The following is a 21,127-nucleotide window of genomic DNA, read 5'->3' as shown; positions in this document are numbered from 1 at the left end:
AATCTCCTCCCTTCCCCAGTCCTGACAGTTATCCTTCCCTCCCTTCTTCCTCCTGCTTCTGGTTCTATCCCTCCTCTTCCCCTGTCCTCCTTTCCTAGACCTCTGGTTCCCCCTCTTTTTCTCCCTTCCTTTCCCCCTCTTTCCTGAATACCTCTCCTGTAATCACCTTTCCACTTCTCCATCCAGTCCCTTTAATTTTGCTCTGACTTTCTCTTTTCGATTCTTTCTTCTCTCCCCCTTTCCAGGCCCCCTTTCCACTTGACTGTGTCTTCCCCCTTGACGTTCCTTCTCATCTTTTAATCCCTTCCCTCTTGTTTGTGACATTCACTGACTTCATTTCCCGCTGTTCTCCCCTCTGCTTTGTAACTTTGAAGAAAAAAACAACAACCACCACCCTGTTTCTTTCCCAGGTTTTCCTTCTATTCCCCCCACACGCACACTATCCCACGTGAAGATGTCTTCATCTTCAGCGCTGCCGGAGTGGAAGCTCCAGCTATTGGAGCGTCGGCGCAAAGAGGAGGAAGAGGCCCACCGGCGGGAACGGGAACAGCAAGACCGCATGGCGAAAATGCCAGCCTGGAAACGAGAGATCATCGAAAGACGCCGTGCCAAGCAAGGCTCTAATGCTTCTTTTTCAGAGCCCGGAGGACCGGGAGGGGTAGAAAGTGGGGCGGCCCCCTCTCCTGCTATCCCACAGCCCTGCCAAGAGGCAGATCCAGAGAGCTCCGTGCTGCAGGAAAAGATTGCCCCTGTCCATCAGAACCCCTTCATTCAGCTGGAGAAGCGGCGCCATAAGGAGTCAGCCCCTTCAGAGACCGAAATCACTAGCGCCAAGGCCAAGCAGATTGTGGATCTATATGGGCAGATTCCTGGCGTCCGCACACTGCGTGCGGACAATGTCATTATCATCGAGTCCGTCCCGGGAGCGCCACCGGCTCAGCTCGCCAGCGACCGGCGCTCCGGGGAGTCCAAATCGGGCAGCGTGGAGTCCATCAATGAGCTGCTGGCCCGTCGTGGTGGCAGCGTCACCGAGATCCGAGCTGGGGAGGTCTTCATCGTCAAGTCGGCTTTGAGCCGCAGCGTGGAGGACCTCGATTCTGTCGGCAAGGCAGAGTACCGGTCGTCGCTGCCACCAGAGCAGCGCCGTGGGCGGGTGAGCAAATTGCTGAGCAGGTTCAGCCAAGAGGATGGCGGTGGGCCGGTATTGCCACGCCCAGTGAGATCCTTCAGCACGGAGAACTTAACGGAGGGTACCTATGTGGCCAGGAAGGCTGGCCATGTACCGGCAGACCCCAGCCCAACTAGGCAGCACCGTGAAAGAACGCCGAGCCCTCCTCGTGACCTGCCAGGCCTCACCTCACCGGTGCCCTTCACTGTGGCATCTTACCGCAGCCAGTTTGAAGCCAAATCAAGCAGTGGTGAGGCCTGGCCAGATAGCCCTCCAAGACGCTCACCAACAAGCAGGACATGGGGTAGAGAGGCTGCCTCCCCTGAGAGAGGGCCCAGACTGGACGGCATTGATCCTGAGGCTACGTTTGAGTTCCGTCCAGCGCTGCCACCAGCACCGGTCGCCGATGAGGATGTCCAGGGCAAGGCCTTGGCTAATCTATGGCTGCACTCCCGGAACTCCTTTGTGGTTGTGCCGCGACGGGCCTTGGCCTCCCCACCCCCACCCACCGAACTCAAGCAGGAAGCCGGCCCTTCTCCTTCTTCGCTCAAGCCCCCAGCCCCCACTTCCTGCTCCTCACCCAGCTGTGAGCCGCTTCCCCCGGAGGCCGAGGATCCACCCGACGCTGAGGCCATGAGACGCGGCGGCAGGAACAGCAGTGCCAAGGAGGATGTCAGGATGGGGGGCTTGGCCCATGCCTCGTCCCCCCACCCGGCTGTGCAGCGCCGCAGTGGCAACACCATCACAATCAACCCTCGCAAGGCCCCCGTGACACCTGTCGCTGCGGTGGAGAACGGCATCGGGAGTGACGCTCCCACGGCCCTGGCACCTGTGAAGAAACGCTATCCCACCGCTGAGGAGATCCAGGTGATTGGAGGCTACCTCTCGCTGCAAAGGTCCTGTCTGGCAAAAAATGACCCACATCGGAAAAAGGTACATGCACCTGTCTGCTGTGTTTCATGCTGCGTCAAACTCTCTGGCCATTTCCCCCCTTTTGAGCATGTCTCATTTATTTCCTCAAAATATCTGCATATTTCCCCCCCCCCCCCGGTTTTGTTTGCTCTTTTCTTTGCTTCTCCCCCTCCCGATTTATCTTCCATTCTCTTTTTCCCTTTCATGCCTTTGTGTCCTTTGACACTACTGGCACATAAGTGGCGCATTTGTGACTTGGGCACAACTGAGCAGCACTGAAACGCAAACCAAAAGAGTTGATGGGCAGCAAGCAGAGCCTCACCTGGTGAACCTCGGCCCTCATTATCTTTCACATTCCCCATAACGTATCTCCGCGAACAAAATGCGTTCGCTCGCTTTGTCTTCGTAAGGTAGCTTTCTGACATTCCCATTTTACTGAATGGCTAAATGAAGCCAAGAAATAATAGGACATGCAGCAAAGTTCATACTTGAGGAGGGATTTGAACCCAGGTCTCTCAGGGGCAACCCCAGAATGCTAGCCAGAGGGCACCGCTGTGACTTTCTTTTGGGCTACTCCCCTTAGTGATTTATATTGCTTTTATAGTTGCTGCAGCGCTTCACAATTTCTTGTATCTAGGAAGAGACGAATTGTAGACACGGTAGTAGTACTCATCATAGCCATGTAAGGCAAACAGTTCACGGTTTTCCTCTAGAATGTGTGAGCCGATGGTTAGAGAAAACACCCACTTCTAAATGGAAATTCCCCCCTTTTTGTTGTCTTTCACTTGTTCTTGAACTTTTATCTTTCTTCTCTCCCTGCCCTCACTCTTTTACTACCCCCTCATCCTCTGAAAAATTCTGTTGCAGCCCAAGGAGAACTTTAGGCTGCCCCAATAGTGAAGGTCAGCTGTAGTTTAAGAATGGGAGCATTTTCCTTTTTCCTTTTATCCCTTAGAAGCTCCTTGATCAATTGATCTTGAGCAGCATATATCTAGTGTTGGAGGGATATAAGGACTGAAACAAATCTTGCGGGAGCATTTTCAGTGGTCACCAAAATGCACCTTTGCATTTCCCTCGTGTGTCTCAGTGTGAAGGCCGTTGACGTGAGACAGAACGTGGAACAGAAACCTAATATAAGTGGTCGCGAATGTAGGTTTTTCATAGCCCTTTCCTGTTAGTTTTGGTTTTTAGTATAATAATGACACTTGACTTTTACTTAGTGCTTTAATTGTTCAAACACCTAGCGTGCCGTTTGTTGTAATGCTTACGACAACCTCGTTAAGAAGTCCTGTACAATTATTCCTGTGTTGCAGATGGGAGGCAGAGAAAGAGTTGGCTTTCTTTCTTTAGAACATTTATATGCCACTTTCCCACTCAAACAGGCTCCCCAAGGCAGTTTGTCGAAAGCCACCTAGCAGGTTCGTGGCGGAAAAGAGATGTAAGATCGGAGACCTCCTTGGACTGCCAGTTCATTCTCTTTAGCTGCTATGCTGTGCTACCTTACATTGATTCTACAGGCTCGTCTCTGACAAGTGAAAATGGCCATCTATAAGTGGTACTTACCGATGATGGCCCTGGGAGGCCCAGTTACAGCTCAGGCCCCCTATTGTGTGGGCCAGGTTTTATGAACACGCATCAAAAAACACAAGACTCGGCTTAGTTCAAAGCGGGATCAATAACATGGGTGTGGTTCATGTGCAATTGTCTGTCGAGCTAACATTTCAACAGGTGTCGGTTTTCTTTGTGAGCACTTTGAAAGCACCCATTCAAAAACTCCCACCTGTTAAGGACATGAAAGGTTTTGTCTGTGTGTCCTCTTGTCCTCTTGTGCTCTGTAATCACTTTTCTCCATCGCACCTGCTTGTCTGCACAGCTGTGTGAATTTTGTCCAGGATGCGTGCGTGTGAATGAGCAGATGTTTCTGCCTAAGGATAAGAGATGGCCCTTTGCTCTCTTCCAGCCCCGTGGTCTGAATCCCATTTCTTTTATATTGCGGTATCAGAGGGTATCATTAAATATTTTGTTGCAGTACGTATCCAAAATGTGGTCAATGTTGATGTTCACTGGCAATTTCAGAGGGAAGCTGTGTTGGTCTTCAGTAGAACAGTTAGGGCGAAAACGCATGGTCGCTTTGACCTCCTTTATTCCCTGTTTCAGCCAGGATCCAGCCAGGATCGAACACACGTTCGGCGAAACGCATGTGTTCGAGCCTGGCTGAATCCTGGCTGAAACAGGGAATAAAGAGGCTAAAGCGACCATGCGTTTTCGCCCTTAAGACAAATCCAGTTGTTTTTTTCTTTTTGCCAAGTCACAGCTGACTTATGGCGACCCTGTAGGGTTTTCAAGGCAAGAGACATTCGGAGGTGGTTCGCCATTGCCTGCCTCTGTGTCACACCCCTAGTATTCCTCGGAGGTCCCCCATCCAAATACTTGCCAGGGTCAAAGCTGAGAGTGTGTGACTGGCTCAAAGTCACCCAGCAAGTTTCCATGGCAGAGTGAGGATTCGAACCTGGGTTTCCCAGGTCCTAGTCCGACACCTTAACCGCTACACCGCACTGGCTCAGCACCTTAGAGACTAACAAGGATTTTGGAGTATAAGCTCTCAAGAGTCAAAGTTCCTTTCATCAGATACTGGTAATTGCTAATGTTTGAAAGAGGCCTAGAGGGCAATGTCAGGAACTTCTGACTTTTGCCAGGAAGGCTCAAAGCTAACTGAATGCCTTCAATAAATATGCAAATGTCATCCTTATTTGCATCACCTAACAGTCAGGGTCATTTTCTATGCCACTTACCCTGTTTGCATTCTCCAGATTGTTTTTGACGTGTGTATGTGAAAAACAAGCGGCGTGATTCAAATTTCTAGCATTTCCTGCTGGTCATCTTGAAATCTTAAGAATTCCTGGCAAATGTCAACGTATAGCAAGTTTTGACATGTATTGTTATACATAAGTGTAGGTGCAAAAATACATCTTTCAAGAAAACAAAGGTATATCACTATTATAATTTTCACACTTACACCTCGGTGTTATGGATTTTCTCACTTATCTCTCTCTCTCTCTCTCTCTCTCTCTCAGATAGATAGATAGATAGATAGATAGATAGATAGATAGATAGATAGATATCTGGCACTGTTCAGAAATATTTCTTTTTGAAATCTGGATTTTCTCACCTAATCTTGAGATTTTATATATAATATATATATATATATATAATCTCAAGATTAGGTGAGAAAATCCAGATCTCAAAAAGAAATATTTCTGAACAGTGCCAGAGTTGTCACAATTCCCTCAGGCAGCATTTTCTAGTTAGCAGCCCTACATAAGTATTTTTTCAAAGCTGGAAGGAAAAAAAAATTAGAGGAGAGTACAGGAGAGGAGGAATGAGCAGGAAAAAGCCAGCATGGTGTAGTGGTAAAGAGCAGTGGACTCTAATCTGGAAAACTGGGTTTGGTTCCCCACTCCTCCACAAGGGTGGCAGACTCTAATCTGGTGAACCGAGTTTGTTGCCCCATTCTTCCACATGAAGCCAGCTGGGTGACCTTGGGCTAGTCACAGCTCTCTTAGAACTCTCTCAGCCCCACCTACCTCACATGGTGTCTGATGTGGGGAGGGGAAGGGAAGGTGATTGTAAGTTGGTTTGATTCTCTTTACTAAAAGATAAAGTCGGCATATAAAAAACCAACATGGAGGCCAGGCTGATTGATGGTCTGTTTTAGAGCTGTGATAGTCACTCAGTGGCTCAGGAGCCACAAATGACTCTTTGGTATGCCACCTGTGGCTCTTCTGATAGGGTTGCCAGGTCCCTCTTCGCAACCGGCAGGAGATTTTGGGGACGGAGCCTGAAGAGGGCAGGGTTTGGGGAGGGGAGGGACTTCAGTGCCCTAGAGTCCAATTGCCAAAGTGGCCATTTTTCTCCAGGTGATCTGATCTCTGTCGGCTGGAAATCAGTTGAATTAGCAGGAGATCTCCTGCTACTGCCTGGCAGTTGGCAACCCTATCTTCTGAGCACTGTTCCTCAGTGTGATACCTGCCACGGGCCGTGTCTCAGAAAAAGGGGGCAAGGCCCTTGGCCTGGCTTCACACCTTGAAACAGCTGCCACCAGAGGAATGAGTAAGCTGTGAGCCTCCCTGAGGTGCAGGCCTCATGCCAGGGTTAGAAGTATCTGGGCAGTAATGAAACCAGGTAACATCACAGGAGAGCCAGGGTGGTGTAGTGGTTAAGCACGGCAGACTCTAATCCGGAGAACCAAGTTTGATTCCCTGCTTCTCCACATGAGCGGCAGACTCTAATCTGGAGAACCAGATTAGATTCCCCACTCCTCCACATGCAGCCTGCTGGGAGACCTTGGGCCAGTCACAGTTCTCTCTGAACTCTCTCAGCCCCACCTACCTCACAAGGTGTCTGTTGTGGGGAAGGGAAGGGGATTGTAAGCCCGTTTGAGGCTCCTTAAAGGTAGAGAAAAGCAGGGTATAAAAACTAACTCTTCTTCTGCCTAGCTCCAGTCAGGATCCATAACGACCCACATGACTGTTTTGCGCATGCTCACACACACATACACACCCGGATGTAGAGCAAATTGAGGGGAGAGCCTGAAAGTGATGTTGGGAAGGCAGAGGGTTGGACGAAGCGATTGAAGGAAGAGAATAATGTGACCAGAGCCCGGAATTACAGAAATGACATCGCAGTTGCATGGTTTCTTGATGTATAATGAACAAAACAGGACGTGCCAAAACCAAACATGTCTCCTTTGCAAATCTTTCAGGAAGAGCTTAAGGCTGGAACTGCACCCTAAAAAATTAGGCTGTGGTTTGGGTCTTTGACAGTGAAGGGTGCCATATGGAGAGCCAGTGTGGTGTAGTGGTTAAGAGTGGTGGTTTGTGGCTGTGGACTCTGATCTGGAGAGCTGGGTTTGATCCTCCACACGAGCGGCGGAGGCTAATCTGGTGGACTGGATTTGTTTCTCCACTCCTACACATGAAGGCAGCTGGGTGACCTTGGGCCAGTCACACTCTCTCAGCCCCACCTACTTCCAAGGGTGTCTGTTGTGGTGAGGGGAAGGGAAAGTGATTGTAAGCCGGTTTGATTCTGCCTTAAGTGGTAGAGAAAGTCAGCATATAAAAACCAACTCTTCTTCTATATCACTGATTTATCCAAGCCCTGTTTCCATGGTTCTTGCACTAAAACATGGCCAGCAAGCTGTGGAAAAGGAAAAGCAGGAGGTCTGCATGGGAATAATCAGCTGCCAAAGTGGAAAGTTCTCAGAGCCAGTGTGATATATAGTGCTGCTCAGTCTCATGAGGGTGAGGAGTACCTCTAAGGGTGCTGTGTTTAAACAGCAGTCTTAGACAAGTTGGTGCCACTATAGATAGGGTTGCCAACCACCAGGTGCTAGCTGGAGATCTCCTGCTCTTACAACTGATCTCCAGCTGATATACATCAGTTCCCCTGGAGAAAATGGCTGCTTTGGCAATTGGACTCTATGGCATTGAAGTCCCCAAACCCCGCCCTCCTCAGGCTCCACCCCAAAAACCTCCCATCAGTTACAGAAAGGGACCTGGCAACTCCCACTGTAGAGTGCCCACCCTAAGCAATGCTTGCACAATTTTACAGCCCCCCTACGCAGCCTTAGAAATACTTCCCTTTTTCTAAAATGCAAACACAGACCGGAGTCAGGGTCCGAAAGATGCCAGGCCCTGAATTGCACCCAAAATTAACTGGCTTGAGATGGGACCTTGGTGATTGTGCCCGCCCTAGCCAGAAGACATAAGCACTTATATAGAAGCTTTTCAATTCCCCCCACAAAAGGGCTCTTCATAGCAGCCACCCTGCGCCATGGCTTGGGGTCACCGGAAGTGCCCCTAGCCGATACAGTGGCCCATTTCTTTGGTGCTTCATAAGAGGGTTATTTAGCAAAGTCGCTAGTTATGTGAGAGGCATCCTGGCTCCTCCTTTGTTGCTGAGCCCCAGCTCTTTCTGCAGCCAGTGTCAAAAAAGATGTTCCCTTTCCAGCCACCAAACACACACATACTTCTCCTGGTTCCTTGTTTATGAACTCTGCCCTCTCTTTTTCCATCTTCTTGCCAGCCTCTACCAATCTGAATCCGCAACAATGTCTCTTCAGGCACTTGGTTAAATAACCCCCTTAAGGGGAATCTTTTGTCAGTCTTTAATTATCATTCATTATGGAAATTCCTTAGATCATCAGTCCCAAATGACCGGGCTGGTGTCTTAAAGGAACAGGGCTTCTAGACGACATCTGCACTGTTACATTAGACTAAGTGCGCTTTCACACATACTGAGTAATGCCCTTTCAGTGCACTTTAAACGATCGTTTGCAAGTGTATTTTGCCATTTCACACAGTAACATCCAGCTGCAAAGTGCATTGAAAGTGGGTTGAAAGTGCATTATTTGGCATGTGCGAAAGCGCCTTAAGTTTAGAACTGATTTAACATTCTTCATTTCCTAGAACCAGAGCAGGTAACCGTTTAAATCTGTTCCAGCAACAACAACAAAAACTGAACAGCAGTCTTGTGGTACTGTAAAGACAAATGCATTTTAATTCTAGCATATGTTTTCGTGGACTAAAGTCCCTCAGTTGTATGAGCTGGGTCCTTGCTTGGCAGACAAAAATATATATACTAACCTATAAACAAAAAAGGTGTCAATATCAGGGTCAAAAGGGCAAAAAATGTGGAAAGTACAGGGTGTGACATAATGATATAAAAGTGAAGTGTAATCAAAAGATCCCTAACCTGGATAGCCTGGATTAGCCTGATCTCATCAGATCTCGGAAGCTGAGCAGGGTCAGGCCTGGTTAGTATTTGAATGGGAGACCACCAAGGAGACACAAGGGTCACTATGCAGAGGCAGGCGATGGCAAACCACCTCTGGACATCTCCTGCCTTGAAAACCCTTACAGGGGTCACCGTAAGGCTGGTGCGACTTGGTAGCCCTTTCCACCACCAATCAAGACATGGGCAGAGACCACTCACAATAGCAGTCATTTGGGATAATGTCTTCAGTCTACGCTGCCTTTCTCCAGGTTGTGGTTCTTCCAGCAGCCGCTGTTGAAAGGCATAGTTGCAGCAGCTGGATTAAAGTTTGGCATCATTGGTGGTTTTGGTGCCCGAAATTCAGGTCCTGTCATTCCCCACTCCCCAAAGGGAAACAATTGCTGGGATCCAAAGAGCTGTGAACTGCTGCCACAGAAAAATGCCAACAACTTGGTGTACATCTACCCAAGCTTCTCTTCATCCTGATCAGTATTTGTCTGAAGAAACTCCCACCTTCCAGGGGTGAATATAATTCCCATGTCCAGGCCTTAAAAGATACCTTTCAGAATGGTACAGAAGGGAAAAATCTACCAGGTGCAGTTTCTGTGTACTTGTCATGGCAATTCCGGCAGGGGAAAAGCCATACCTGTTGAAATTCTGGCTTCTGTGCAATCATAGCTACATGACACACTGTCCCCATGTCTACCCTGGGCCCTGTCAAGCAGATGTGTGCAGGGAATTCCTGGTTGAAGATTAGATTTTCATGTGTAGTGGGGCTGATTTTGAATGGGTCTGCAGCATGTGGGGGCGGGGGTTAAGAATTCTGACCTCCACGCCATGTTCGTGACTGGAAACAACGCTGGGGAGCTACACTTTGCCTTCTAAGGGAAAATTGTATGTCCGCATGTACTGCCGTCTTGATCTGAATCGGCCTTTATGTACCTGAGAACCTAAGTTTCAACCTGGAAGAATAAGCAGCTAACAACAATTAATAAAATACCTTTTGGTTTACAATAAGAATACAATAAGTACAATTTAAAAACACTGACAATAAATACAGTAAAATACAGTGTAAAACTCTATAAAGCCAGGCGCCTGGCAGCCACCCATCATAGGAGATTAGGGGGGGGGGGGAGAAGGCAGAGGCAGTACCCGTGGTGACAGCGCTGGTGGTTTGCCAGTCTCAAATTATACATAGAGATGGACCATAGCTGTCGCTGTCCTCAACTGTAAGCCTGGCCGATAAACTCTGCCTTACAGGCTCTGTAGAACTGGGAGAAATCCCACAGGGTCCTGGTCGCCACAGGCGCAGTGTTCCACCCGTCAGGGGCCACTGCCGAGAAGGCCCTGCTTGAGGAGAGCCAGACTGACTTTGAGCCAGGGACCACCAGGAGGTTTTGTGCACTGGAATGTACGCTCCTTGGGGGGACTTAGCGGGCGAGGCAGTCATGAAGGTATGAAGGCCCCAGGTGGTCATGAAGGTATGAAGGTAATCAAGCCTGGAGGTAACTGTTGCATGGATCACTGTGGCAAAGTATTGCACTAGCTTCTTCTATAGGGTCCAGTTCAGTGTCTCTAAACCAGGGGTAGGGAACGTCAGGCCCGGGGGCCGTATAAGGCCCCCAAAATCATTTGGTCTGGCCCTTCGTGGGTCCTGGCAGATCTCTCGCTCAGAAGGATCTGGCGATCCGCCCCCTCCCGCAGACAGGAATAGCCTCTATTCAAGGCGGATATGAGTTTGTTTTGCCGAGAAAAGGAACTTTTCCCCCCCTTGAAGAAGAGTCGTTAGCTATGGAGCTTCTAGGACTGCCCAAGAATATAGTAGGCTAATTTTTAAGTTGATAATTTTGTATGGCCCGCGGATGATATTATAAATATCCAAATGGCCCTTGGCAGAAAAAAGGTTCCCCACCCCTGCTCTAAACGTTAGGTAACAAAATATGGAAACAAGAAGGGAGAAGCTAGCCATACTGTTTCACTGCTTGCTCTCTTTCTTCTGAAGCAACTAAACATGGACACTGAAGGCCAGTGTACATGCTATATTTATTAGGTATACACCTGTTTCTGTATGCAACAGACATGTGCCTCTAAGTAATTTGTATGCCAGTGTGTCGTAGTGGATAACCTGTCAGACTAGGATGCCAGAGACCCAGATTCTTATCCTCATTCTGACAGAGAAGCTCACTCGGTGACTTTGGGCCAGCCTAATCTACCTCACAGGGCTGCTGTTGTGATGATGAAATGAAGGACGGTGTTTTAAGCCACTGTGGGTCCCTACTGGGAAAAAAGGCAGGGTGGCCCAGGCTAGCCTGATCTCACCAGATCTCAGAAGCTAAGCAGGGTCAGCCCTGGTTAGTATTTGGATGGGAGACCACCAAGGAAGTCCAGGGTTGCTGTGCAGAGGGAGGCACTGGCAAACCACCTCTGCTAGTCTCTTGCCATGAAAACCCCAAAAAGGGGTTGCCATAAGTCAGCTGTGACTTGACGGCACTTAACACACACACATTCTGTAATTAAAATCCAAGATACATAATGTGCAGGATGTTACCTGTAGAAATAGAATCCCACAACGAAACTGAAGGAAGGCAACGGAGCTTTATTATTGTTCATCCTTTAAGAGAGCAGACAGTAGGTGGCTAATATGGTTTAGTATGATATATATATCAAAGTCTTTTTGAGTCCTTCACATTTGTTCCCACAATAGATTGGCTAGTTTCACATACATGTCTCATGGTTCATATTTTGATTATCTCTGCTCTGTTCCTATGGGCTGTATTGTTTGGGATTATTGGGAATGGTCCTTTTTTGTGGTTTTATTGTTACAGAACGTCTCACTCTTGCGTGTGTATGCCATCAAGTCGCTTCCGACTTAGGGCAACCTTATGAACGAATGACCTCCAAAACATCCTATTTTCAACAGCCTTGCTCAGGTCTTGCGAACTGAAAGCGATGGCCTCCTTGATTGAGTCAATCTATCTCATATCGAGTCTTCCTGTTTTCCTTCCACTTTTCCTCGCGTTATTGTCTTTTCCAGTGACTCGTGTTTTCTCATAATGTGGCCAAAGTTCAATAGCCTCATTTTAGTTATTTTAACTTCTGATTTTAACCCACTGATTTGTCTTTTTGGCCGTCCATGATATCCATAAAACTCTCTTCCAACACATTTCAAATGAATCAGCTTTCTTCAAGGCAGCTTTCTTCATTGTCCACTTTCATGCCCATGCATAGCAATGGGGAATACTGTGGTATGAATTATCTTGACCTTGGGTGCCAGCGATTCATTCTCACCCTTCAGAATCTTTTCTAGCTTCTTCATTCCTGCTCTTCTCTGTCTCAGCCTCCTTCTGATTTCCTGGTTGCCGTCTCCCTTTTGGTTGATGATCCCTCCCTCTCCGTGCTTCAGAATTTCAAAACGTTGCATATGCTAGCAAACCGCCCACCAAGGTGTCTTTCTGAGGACTGAACGTGTACTGTTGTGACCTGGTAACTGATACAATATCGGAACCTGCCAATGGCTGGCACACGTAGGTACAGAACCTGTTTTCTCGCCGTTCAATAGGTACAACTCGGCCCGATTGTAATCTTTGTTCTGACCTCCGTGGCTCGGGATTATCCCCTCCGCCCCCATCTCTAACTTGTCTCCGTTCCAGCCAGCCATTCGTGACCCCCCCTCAGGGAAAATTGCAGCCCTGCCTTTTCATCCCTTGCTGGCTCCCTTCCCCCCCTCCCCACTTCTTTTGGTACAAACGGCCCTTTTAAGCAGCGAGGCCTGGCTGGAGTCCCCCTCCTCCTCCTTGCTGCATTTCTTTGGCCTGAGCTAGAGCACCCTGGCTTGGGCCCAGGGCTGACACAACGGCCTCCGAGAGGAAGTGAGCCCGGCTGACATCAGCTGAATGCAAAAGGCTTTGCTCCAGCCGCCTTCCTCAACTGAGCAAGCAAATCGCTGAACTGCTCCAGCTCCTTTTTGAGTGCCGGGAAGGCACTGGGTAGGGGGTGGGGGGCTAATCTAGTTTTAGTGAGTCAGAGACTACTAAGCAGCGGCGAACTGGCAATTGTGTTAGCTTGCCCGATGGCAAGTGGGCCCCCTTAAACATTAGACAGTATGTTAAAAAAAAAATGATAGCCTTATAGTTGTGGTTGGGTCCCTTTGTCTCCTGGCAACCAACATTTTTTAGACCCAGTCCGCCACTGCTACTAAGATAGTTCAACAGAGTTTTTGATGTTGAACTCTGTGGCACCTCAGAGCGCAACTAGTTACAGTGTACAAGTAACAGCTCACTTCACTTCATCTCTCTGTCCCTCTCTCAACATTCACCCAATCTCGGACTGGGATTCTGCAAGGGTAACATTGCATTGCCCTGACCTGGATGGCCCAGGCTAGCCTGATCTCCTTAGATCTCAGAAGCTAAGCAGGGTCAGCCCTGGTTAGTTTTTGGATGGGAGACCGCCAAGGAAGTCCAGGGTTGCTGTGCAGAGGAAGGCACTGGCAAACCACCTCTGTTAGTCTCTTGCCATGAAAACCCCAAAAGGGGTCGCCATAAGTCGGCTGCGACTTGACGGCACTTTACACACACACACACAACAATGCATTCAGCTTCTAATGTTTTCACATGGCCTGATTACAATGAATAAGACATTAAAAATCATGGAGATGATGCAATCCCCATCACTGTAGAGCCCCCTCATATCTGAAGCTGCCATACAGCAAGGGCCTAAGGAGATGTTGTTTTTCTTGTGTTTTTCCTCAGTCTGAACGATCAGACAGGTGTTGCAGGTTCTATTTCAGATCAGAAAAATGGCACAAAGTGTAGACATAAGGAGGGGCTGTGGCTCAGTGGTAGAGCATCTGCTTGGCATGCTGAAGATCTCATGTTCAATCCCTGGCATCTCCAGTTAAAGGGACTAGGCAAGTAGGTGATGTGAAAGACCTCTGCCTGAGACCCTGGAGAACCGCTGCCAGTCTGAGTAGTCAATGTTGACTTTGATGGACCAAGGGTCTGATTCAGTATAAGGTAGCTTCATGTGTTCATGTGTGAACCTCTCTCCCTGTGCCGTGCACCATGGTCCTGATCCAAATCCATGTGCCTTGGGATTGAGTTCCCAGGAGGAATCTCGCAATTTATGTCTGAAAGTCCTTGTGGTGGAGCTGGGCATGACCCAGGGTTGCCAGCTCCGGGTTGGGAATTACCTGGAGATTTTGGGGGTGGAGCCTGAGGAGGGTGGCGTTTGGAGGGGAGGGACTTCAATGTCATAGAGTCCAGTGGCCAAAGCGGCCATTTCCTTCAGGGGATTTGATCTCTGTCACCGGGAGATCAGTTGTAATAGCGGGAGATCTCCAGCTGCCGCCTGGAGGTTGGCAACCCTAGCATGACCCAAGGACTTTGTAACATAGTTTGTCTGAAAGTCAGGCCAGGAGTCCATCTAGAAGAAGGAGATTGAACATAAGAAAGGCCATGCTGATCAGACCAAGGTCCATCAAGTCCAGCAGTCTGTTCCCACAGTGGCCAACCAGGTGTATGACCATGTCAGGACGACATGAGCATTCATATCCAGTTGGGGCCAGGCTCATCTTCCCCTTCGATGGAGTTCATTCTTGGTTGGAGTTGATGATGGGTGCAACTATCCTGTGTCCCTTAGGGCCAAAACACACATGGCCGAGATCACAGATCTCCCTGTGTCGATAAAGAAGAAATTTTGCTTGCACACAGGCACTGTTTGAATGAGGGATGAATGAGGAGGGAAAGGGGGATTTAACTCTTGAAGCCCTGCTCAGTTTCAGAAATCAAATTCGGCTTTGTACATTTAGCAGTTTTAAAGGAGGGGGGAGACAAATCTGCCTCTGTCCTCTATTTTGGCCTTTATTCCAGTTGCCCATGACGGAGGCCAGGGGATTTTCTCCCGCACATCTGCAGTCTGGCATGTGAACAGAGTGTTCTTTCTGCCAGGAAAGTATCAGCTTGTTCTCCGGGAGTTGGAGGAGCCAAGCTTGTTTTCCCCTTACCATCGTGGGCTTCCTGGGAGCAAAGAGCTACACGTTCCCAGCAGTCCTTAGACCTCACTGGCTAGAAGCGAGCATGTTCTCCACATCTGTATTCTGCCAGGTATACTGGTAGGTAGGTAGTCAGAACATGTTTTGTGACCCATTTGCCGTCAGTCCATCTTCTCCACAAACCCTCTCCAGTCCATCTGAACCATAGAATCATAGAGTTGGAAGGGACCACCAGGGTCATCTAGTCCAACCCCCTGCACAATGCAGGAAATTCACAACTACCTCTCCCCCCACACCCCCAATGACCCCTACTCCATGCCCAGAAGATGACCAAGATGCCCTCCTTCTCATGATCTGCCTAAGGTCATAGAATCAGCATTGCTGATAGATGGCCATCTAGTCTCTGCATAAAAACCTCCAGGGAAGGAGAGCTCACCACCTCCTGAGGAAGCCCGTTCTATTCAGGAACCGCTCTAACTGTTAGAAAGTTCTTCCTAATATTTAGATGGAAACTCTTTTGATTTAATTTCAACCCATTGGTTCTGGTCCGACCTTCTGGGGCAACAGAAAACAACTCGGCACCATCCTCTATATGATAGCCTTTCAAGTACTTGAAGATGGTTATCATATCACCTCTCAGTCGTCTCCTCTCCAGGCTAAACATTCCCAGCTCCTTCAACCTTTCATCATAGGACTTGGTCCTATTAAGTCCCCCCACCTTTTAAGTAGAAATAAATATTTGATGGTCTTCCTGCAGGAAAGCCCCTTCTTTTCAGGACATGATCTAGTCTGGTTTTCTTTCCTGGCTACTATCTACCCCCCTTGACTAGCTCCTTTTGTCTGGGGTAGCTCTTCCCTTGGGAGAATTCAGACCTCGTTCCAGTGTCTCTTTGGCGGATGTGAGCTGTGTTAATAAGCAAGAGAACAGAGACGAGGTGCATATTTCCACACCCCGCCTCTGGAGCCTTGCTTTCCAGACTAGAATTTTGAGCCTGTTTCCTTCTTTTCCTGGGCCTGTAGGATTTTGGCTGCCTCTCAAACTCCCTTTTTCTCTCTTCCTGGCTAGTTCCTGCCAGCTCCCACTAGCCAAAGGAGCTTCTGGGTGAGGACAGAGAGGACATGCCAAACTGAGTGATGACATCACTTAGGAGTGGTGGAATTCCTCCCCCAGGGCTTTTTGCAACATCAGGGACTTTTTTTGACTGTAGAAAGGATGTTCTCTAACAGGAATTACATTCTCCACTATCCCCTGAATATTATAACGTAGTTCTGGGAGTATTTAATTGGAATTTAAGGGGAATGGGAAATCGGATACTTTGATTCCACACCCCTCTTTGGAGGGATCTTTGAAAACTAGGCCAGAAAAGAACAGACATAAGTCTGGTCTTGTAGAGTTTATTTATTTGCATATTTATAATGTGCTTTTTATCCCAAATGCAGCTTTTATCCCAAATGCCATCATGGTGTAGTGGTTAAGAGCAGTGGTTTGGAGCGGTGGACTCTAATCTGGAGAACTGGGTTTGATTCCCCCACTCCTCCACATGAGTGGCATAGGCTAAGCTGGTGAACTGGGTTGGTTTCCCCATTCCTTCACATGAAGCCAGCTGCATGACCTTGGGCTAGTCACAGCTCTCTTAGAGCTCTCTGAGCCTTACCTACCTCACAGGGTGTCTGTTGTGGGGAGGGGGAGGGAAAGTGATTATAAGCTGGTTTGATTCTTCTTTAAGTGGTAGAGAAATTCGGCATATAAAAACCAACTCTTCTTCTACATGTTATCACAACAACCCAGTGAGGTAGGTTAGATTGAGAGCCAACGGCTGGACCAAGGTCACCCGGCAAACTTCCATGGCATAGTAGAGATTCGAACCTGGGTTTCCCTGATCGCAGTCCAACGCCCTTACCACTACACCAAGCTGGCTCTTTAAGGTTGTTAGCTGACTAGGAAAAATGGCCTGATGTGATCTTGTGCATTTAGCAGCTGTTTAGCATGCAGCAGAAAGGAAGATAATGCTTGACCAGCTAATTTTCTGTGTAGCGTAGCATAGTTCACGGCACAGGAAAAGGGACTGGTAAAAAAAAAAAAAAGCTGACAAGGCTAATTTACTGGAGCAGAAGCTGTCCGCTTCATGCATCTGATAAAACAGGCCCTGGCCTGTGAAAACTCTTGTCACAGTAAATGGGATAGGCTTTCAGTGTGCAACAGGATTCTGTTGTTTTTGCTAAAAGAGACAAAACATGGCTGTTCAGCGTTTGCTCCTCCTGGGAGCTGCTAATTAGTGTGCAGATTAATGTACAGATGGAACCTGCATTGAGATACAAAGTAAGGCATACCACAGATACAAGATCACGCTGCACGTTACTTAAGAGTCAGCGTGGTGTAGTGGTTAAAAGCGGTGGTTTGGAGCGGTGGAGTCTGATCTAGAGAACAGGGTTTGATTCCCCCACTCCTCCACATGAGCAGTGGGGGGCTAATCTGGTGAACTGGACTTGCTTCCCCACTCCTACACATGAAGCCAGCTGGCTGACCTTGGGCCAGTCACAGTTCTATTAAGAGCTCTCTCAGCCCCACCTACCTCACAGGGTGTCTGCTGTGGGGAGGGGAAGGGAAGGTGATTGTAAGCCGGTTTGATTCTCTCTTAAGTGGTAGAGAAAGTCGGCATATAAGCCCAACTCTTCTTCTTCTTCTTAAGCCAGGGCTATCAGATCGGAACCCTTACAGTCCCCCAAAAACATGCCGTGCCAGGGTGGAAACTGGCCACCTCAATGATGCATTCAGCAGGGTGTTTAAAATGGTGTTCAAGGGTAACATCCATCTCAAATAATCTTGAGGATATGACCTTAGAGAAACAATGTGTGCATGAAATAAGCATGTGAGAATGAAAAAGAGAGTGCAGAATGGCAGTGTAGTGTCTTTTCCATGCCGGTGTCGTGGTGTGGCTAAAATGTCAGCTTATGGTGCCTGCACGGGACAGTAAAATACTTTGAGCTGCCACTGAGGAGTGGGTGAAGGCATTTTGCCTCTCAGGCACACGCTTTATAAATAAATGCACAGGATCACCACATCTGTAATCTGGGGTTCCATGACCAGATTTTCAGATGTGCATTTTAGCTACAAAAACACAGCTGTGAAAGAGGACAGCACAGATTGGGGCCGCGGGTGGCCATGGTGAAGAAAATGGCGTACCCTTCCCCCTAATCAAAAATGGCTTCCCATAGGCTACTTTTAGCCTAGGGTTGCCACTTGCCAGGTCCCTCTTTGCCACCGATGGGAGGTTTTTGGGGTGGAGCCTGAGGAGGGCAGGGTTTGGGGAGGGGAGGGACTTCAATGCCATAGAGTCCAATTGCCAGGTTGGGGAATACCTGAAGATTTTGTGGGTGGAGCCTGAGGAGGGTGGGGTTTGGAGAGGGGAGGGACTTTAATGCCATAGAGTCCAATTATCAAAGTGGCCATTTTCTCCAGGTGAACTGATCTCTATCAGCTGGAGATCAGCTGTAATAGCAGGAGGTCTCCAGCCACCACCTGGAGGTTGGCAACCCTATGTTCTGAGGTGGTTTGTATTGGGTGTTGTCCATGCAAATACTAACCAGGGCCGACCCTGTTTAGCTTCTGAGCTCTGACGACATCAGGCTAACCTGGGGCGATCCAGGTCAGGACTTTTAGCCCTAGTAAGTGCAAAAACAAGTACAATAATAACTAGGGTTGCCAACTGCCAGGTAGTAGCAGGCGATCTCCTGCTAATTCAACTGATCTCTGGCCGATAGAGATCAGGTCACCTGGAGAAAAATGGCCGCTTTGGCAATTGGACTCTATGGCATTGAAGTCCCTCCCCTCCCCAAACCCCGCCCTCCTCAGGCTCCGCCCCCAAAATCTCCCGCCAGTGGCGAAGAGGGACCTGGCAACCCTAATAATAACCCCTATATGTTTCCCTCTGAAGGCATAACACACCCCGGCAAGGCATTTCTGATTAAGAAAATGGCACAGGGAGAAAGAGTTAACCCCAATCAATACCCCCCTTCCCACACCTCCTCTTTCGAAACTGAAAAACCCCTCTTGTTATCTAATCACAGTATTGGTGGGCAATAACATATTTTGGGATAGAGATGTTTTTCTAGTATATCTCTTAAGGAAGAGAACAAATCCCTTCTTTGCCATGACATGCTGAATAAACACAGCGGGTAGAGTAGAGCCTTTGGCAGCGCAATGTAATATTGGAGAGAGAGGGGTCATGTGGCGACCCTGGGGTTGGGAATGAGGGTAGGGTTGCTAACTGCTGGTGACCCCGTTTTCATCTGTGAAGCATTAAGGTACAGGCATCACGGAGGCCCGAGCCGGCTATAGAACGGGGTTTTCTGCTGGCAGAAGCTGCCTGCTGTGTTTTTCCAAAGGAAGTCATTAAAAAGTACTGATGTCAGTGTTTATAGAGTAGCCACAGTTACCATGGAAAGGGTAGCCCTTCACCTCTCCGGAGCAGATGCCCTGAAGAGACCTCCCACCGAAGGCCCTTCTGCTTTTGGCTCAAACCCTGCCCATCCCCGCGCTAGCGGTGGCTGCCTCAGGCTGTAGGGCAGAAGCATTCCTGGCATTGATTTGAACTCGATCCCGCTGGTTTCAGCCCGGCCTCAGCTCTGAGGGGGAATTCAGCCCCATTCCTTCCTCTTTCAAAGGAATGTTCATGCCCAGAAAGGCTTGAGGACTTGGTAAACTTGGAGGAGTGCTGAGACAAAGGGGAGATTTGTTGCCGGGAACCGGGGAGAAGAGAGAACCGTCATGTCCACGGCCCTGTCAGAAGGGCATGCTGCTTTGCTTCTGGTTCATATATTCCTGGCATTTCCCCCGCTTCTGGTTTGCAGCAGCGGACAGCAAATGAAGGCCTTCAGGTCACCTAGAGCTGCCGACTTCTGTACAGGCCCTGTTCCTGAGCCATTAACAGCCGCCCAACACATAGAAATCAAGTGACTGCGCTCCGTTTGTTGGACAAGTGTCTCTTGCTAAAGTTTTGCATCCTGGTCTGCTTTTCAAGCAACGGGTAGGCAGAGCCACAAAGAAGAAGTGAAATTGGCCTGGATTCCTCTAAATGTGCTAACTTCACATAGCATTTTTACTTTGCAAAGTGCTTACCAATCTCTGTCGAATTTGTCCTCAAGATACCTTTTGAGGAAGGTCACTGATAGAGCGCCAAAGCTGTGAGATATGTCTCAAGGCCACCCAGAGAGCCCAGGGCAAGGACCCAAAAGGAAATGTCTCTTTTAAGCGAGCTCGATTCTTAGTCTGCCTGCCAACAGTGTGTCTAGAGATGTACACTTTTTTGTATCTCCCATCAGACTTCTATTAAATACGCAAGAGCTGGGCAGGCTAGGGGTTTTTAAAGTTTTGTTTTGGTAAGTTAGGAACCATAGCAAGAGCTGGGGAGCAGAGATGCAACCGGAAGATCATGTCTGCTCTTTAGCAGCTCTGTAATCGTGAACGGGGATGCAGCGAGAGCTGTTCTCTCCACTTGCGCCTTCCTTGGTCCCTCTGCTTGGTCCCACCAGCCAGCGTGGTGTGGTGGTTAAGAGCAGTGGTTTGGAGCGGTGGACTCTGATCTGGAGAACCAGGTTTGATTCCCCACTCCTCCACATGAGCGGCGGAGGCTAATCTGGCGAACCGGATTGGTTTCCCCACTCCTACACACGAAGCCTGCTGGGTTACCTTGAGCTAGACACAGCTCTCTTAGAGCTCTCTCAGCCCCACCTACCTCACAAGGCGTCTGTTGTGGGGAGGGGGAGGGAAGGAGATTGTAAGCCGCTTTGAGACTCCTTAAAGGTAGAGAAAAGTGGGGTGTAAAAACCAGCTCTTCTTCTTCCTTTCCCACCTGCTAGAGCTAGAAAGACTTTTGTTTTGCCCCACAGCTGAAAGAAGAGAAGGGATTGTGGCAGAAACGATTACTGCATCCTCTTTGAGGCTCAATGTAACTTCTGCAGTATTGGACTCCCCAGAAGTACAGGGGCCCCCATCAAACCCTTACAATTCCATCTGGTCAGCTGCTCCTTTCCAAAGGGTTCTGTATTCAAATCCAGCGTGTTTACCTTGCTGCGTTACAAAGGTGCTGCCGACCTTAGAGAAGTCTGTCTGTGGTTTCTGGCTTCCATCACTCTTCTTGATTACACATCTGGTAAAGATTGCACAATTTTGCCGTCCTTTCTGGTAAGCCGTCACTTCTGCTGCTGCTTTGGTATTTTTCTTTTTTTCTTGTCACAGAGTCTAGTAGGGCTGGACATGCACAGTTGCAGAAAAATGAAAATAT

General features: G+C 48.6%; 1 protein-coding gene across 1 annotated transcript in view; it reads left to right on the top strand.

Annotated features, from left to right (window-relative positions):
- Positions 1-435: 435 nt before the first annotated feature.
- The window catches only part of PPP1R18 (protein phosphatase 1 regulatory subunit 18), a 45,910-nt gene continuing 25,218 nt past the window's right edge, over positions 436-21,127 (top strand). The window contains exon 1 of the mRNA XM_056866710.1: positions 436-2,101. Coding sequence (XP_056722688.1) covers positions 455-2,101 — 1,647 coding nt within the window. The 5' untranslated portion in view covers positions 436-454. The remainder of the gene's footprint in view (positions 2,102-21,127) is intronic.

This window comes from Euleptes europaea, chromosome 1, assembly GCF_029931775.1.
Source record: "Euleptes europaea isolate rEulEur1 chromosome 1, rEulEur1.hap1, whole genome shotgun sequence".
NCBI classification, from domain to species: Eukaryota; Metazoa; Chordata; class Lepidosauria; order Squamata; family Sphaerodactylidae; genus Euleptes; species Euleptes europaea.
The sequence above is the reverse complement of the archived record's forward strand: the minus strand, read 5'-3'. Positions and strand labels throughout refer to the sequence as shown.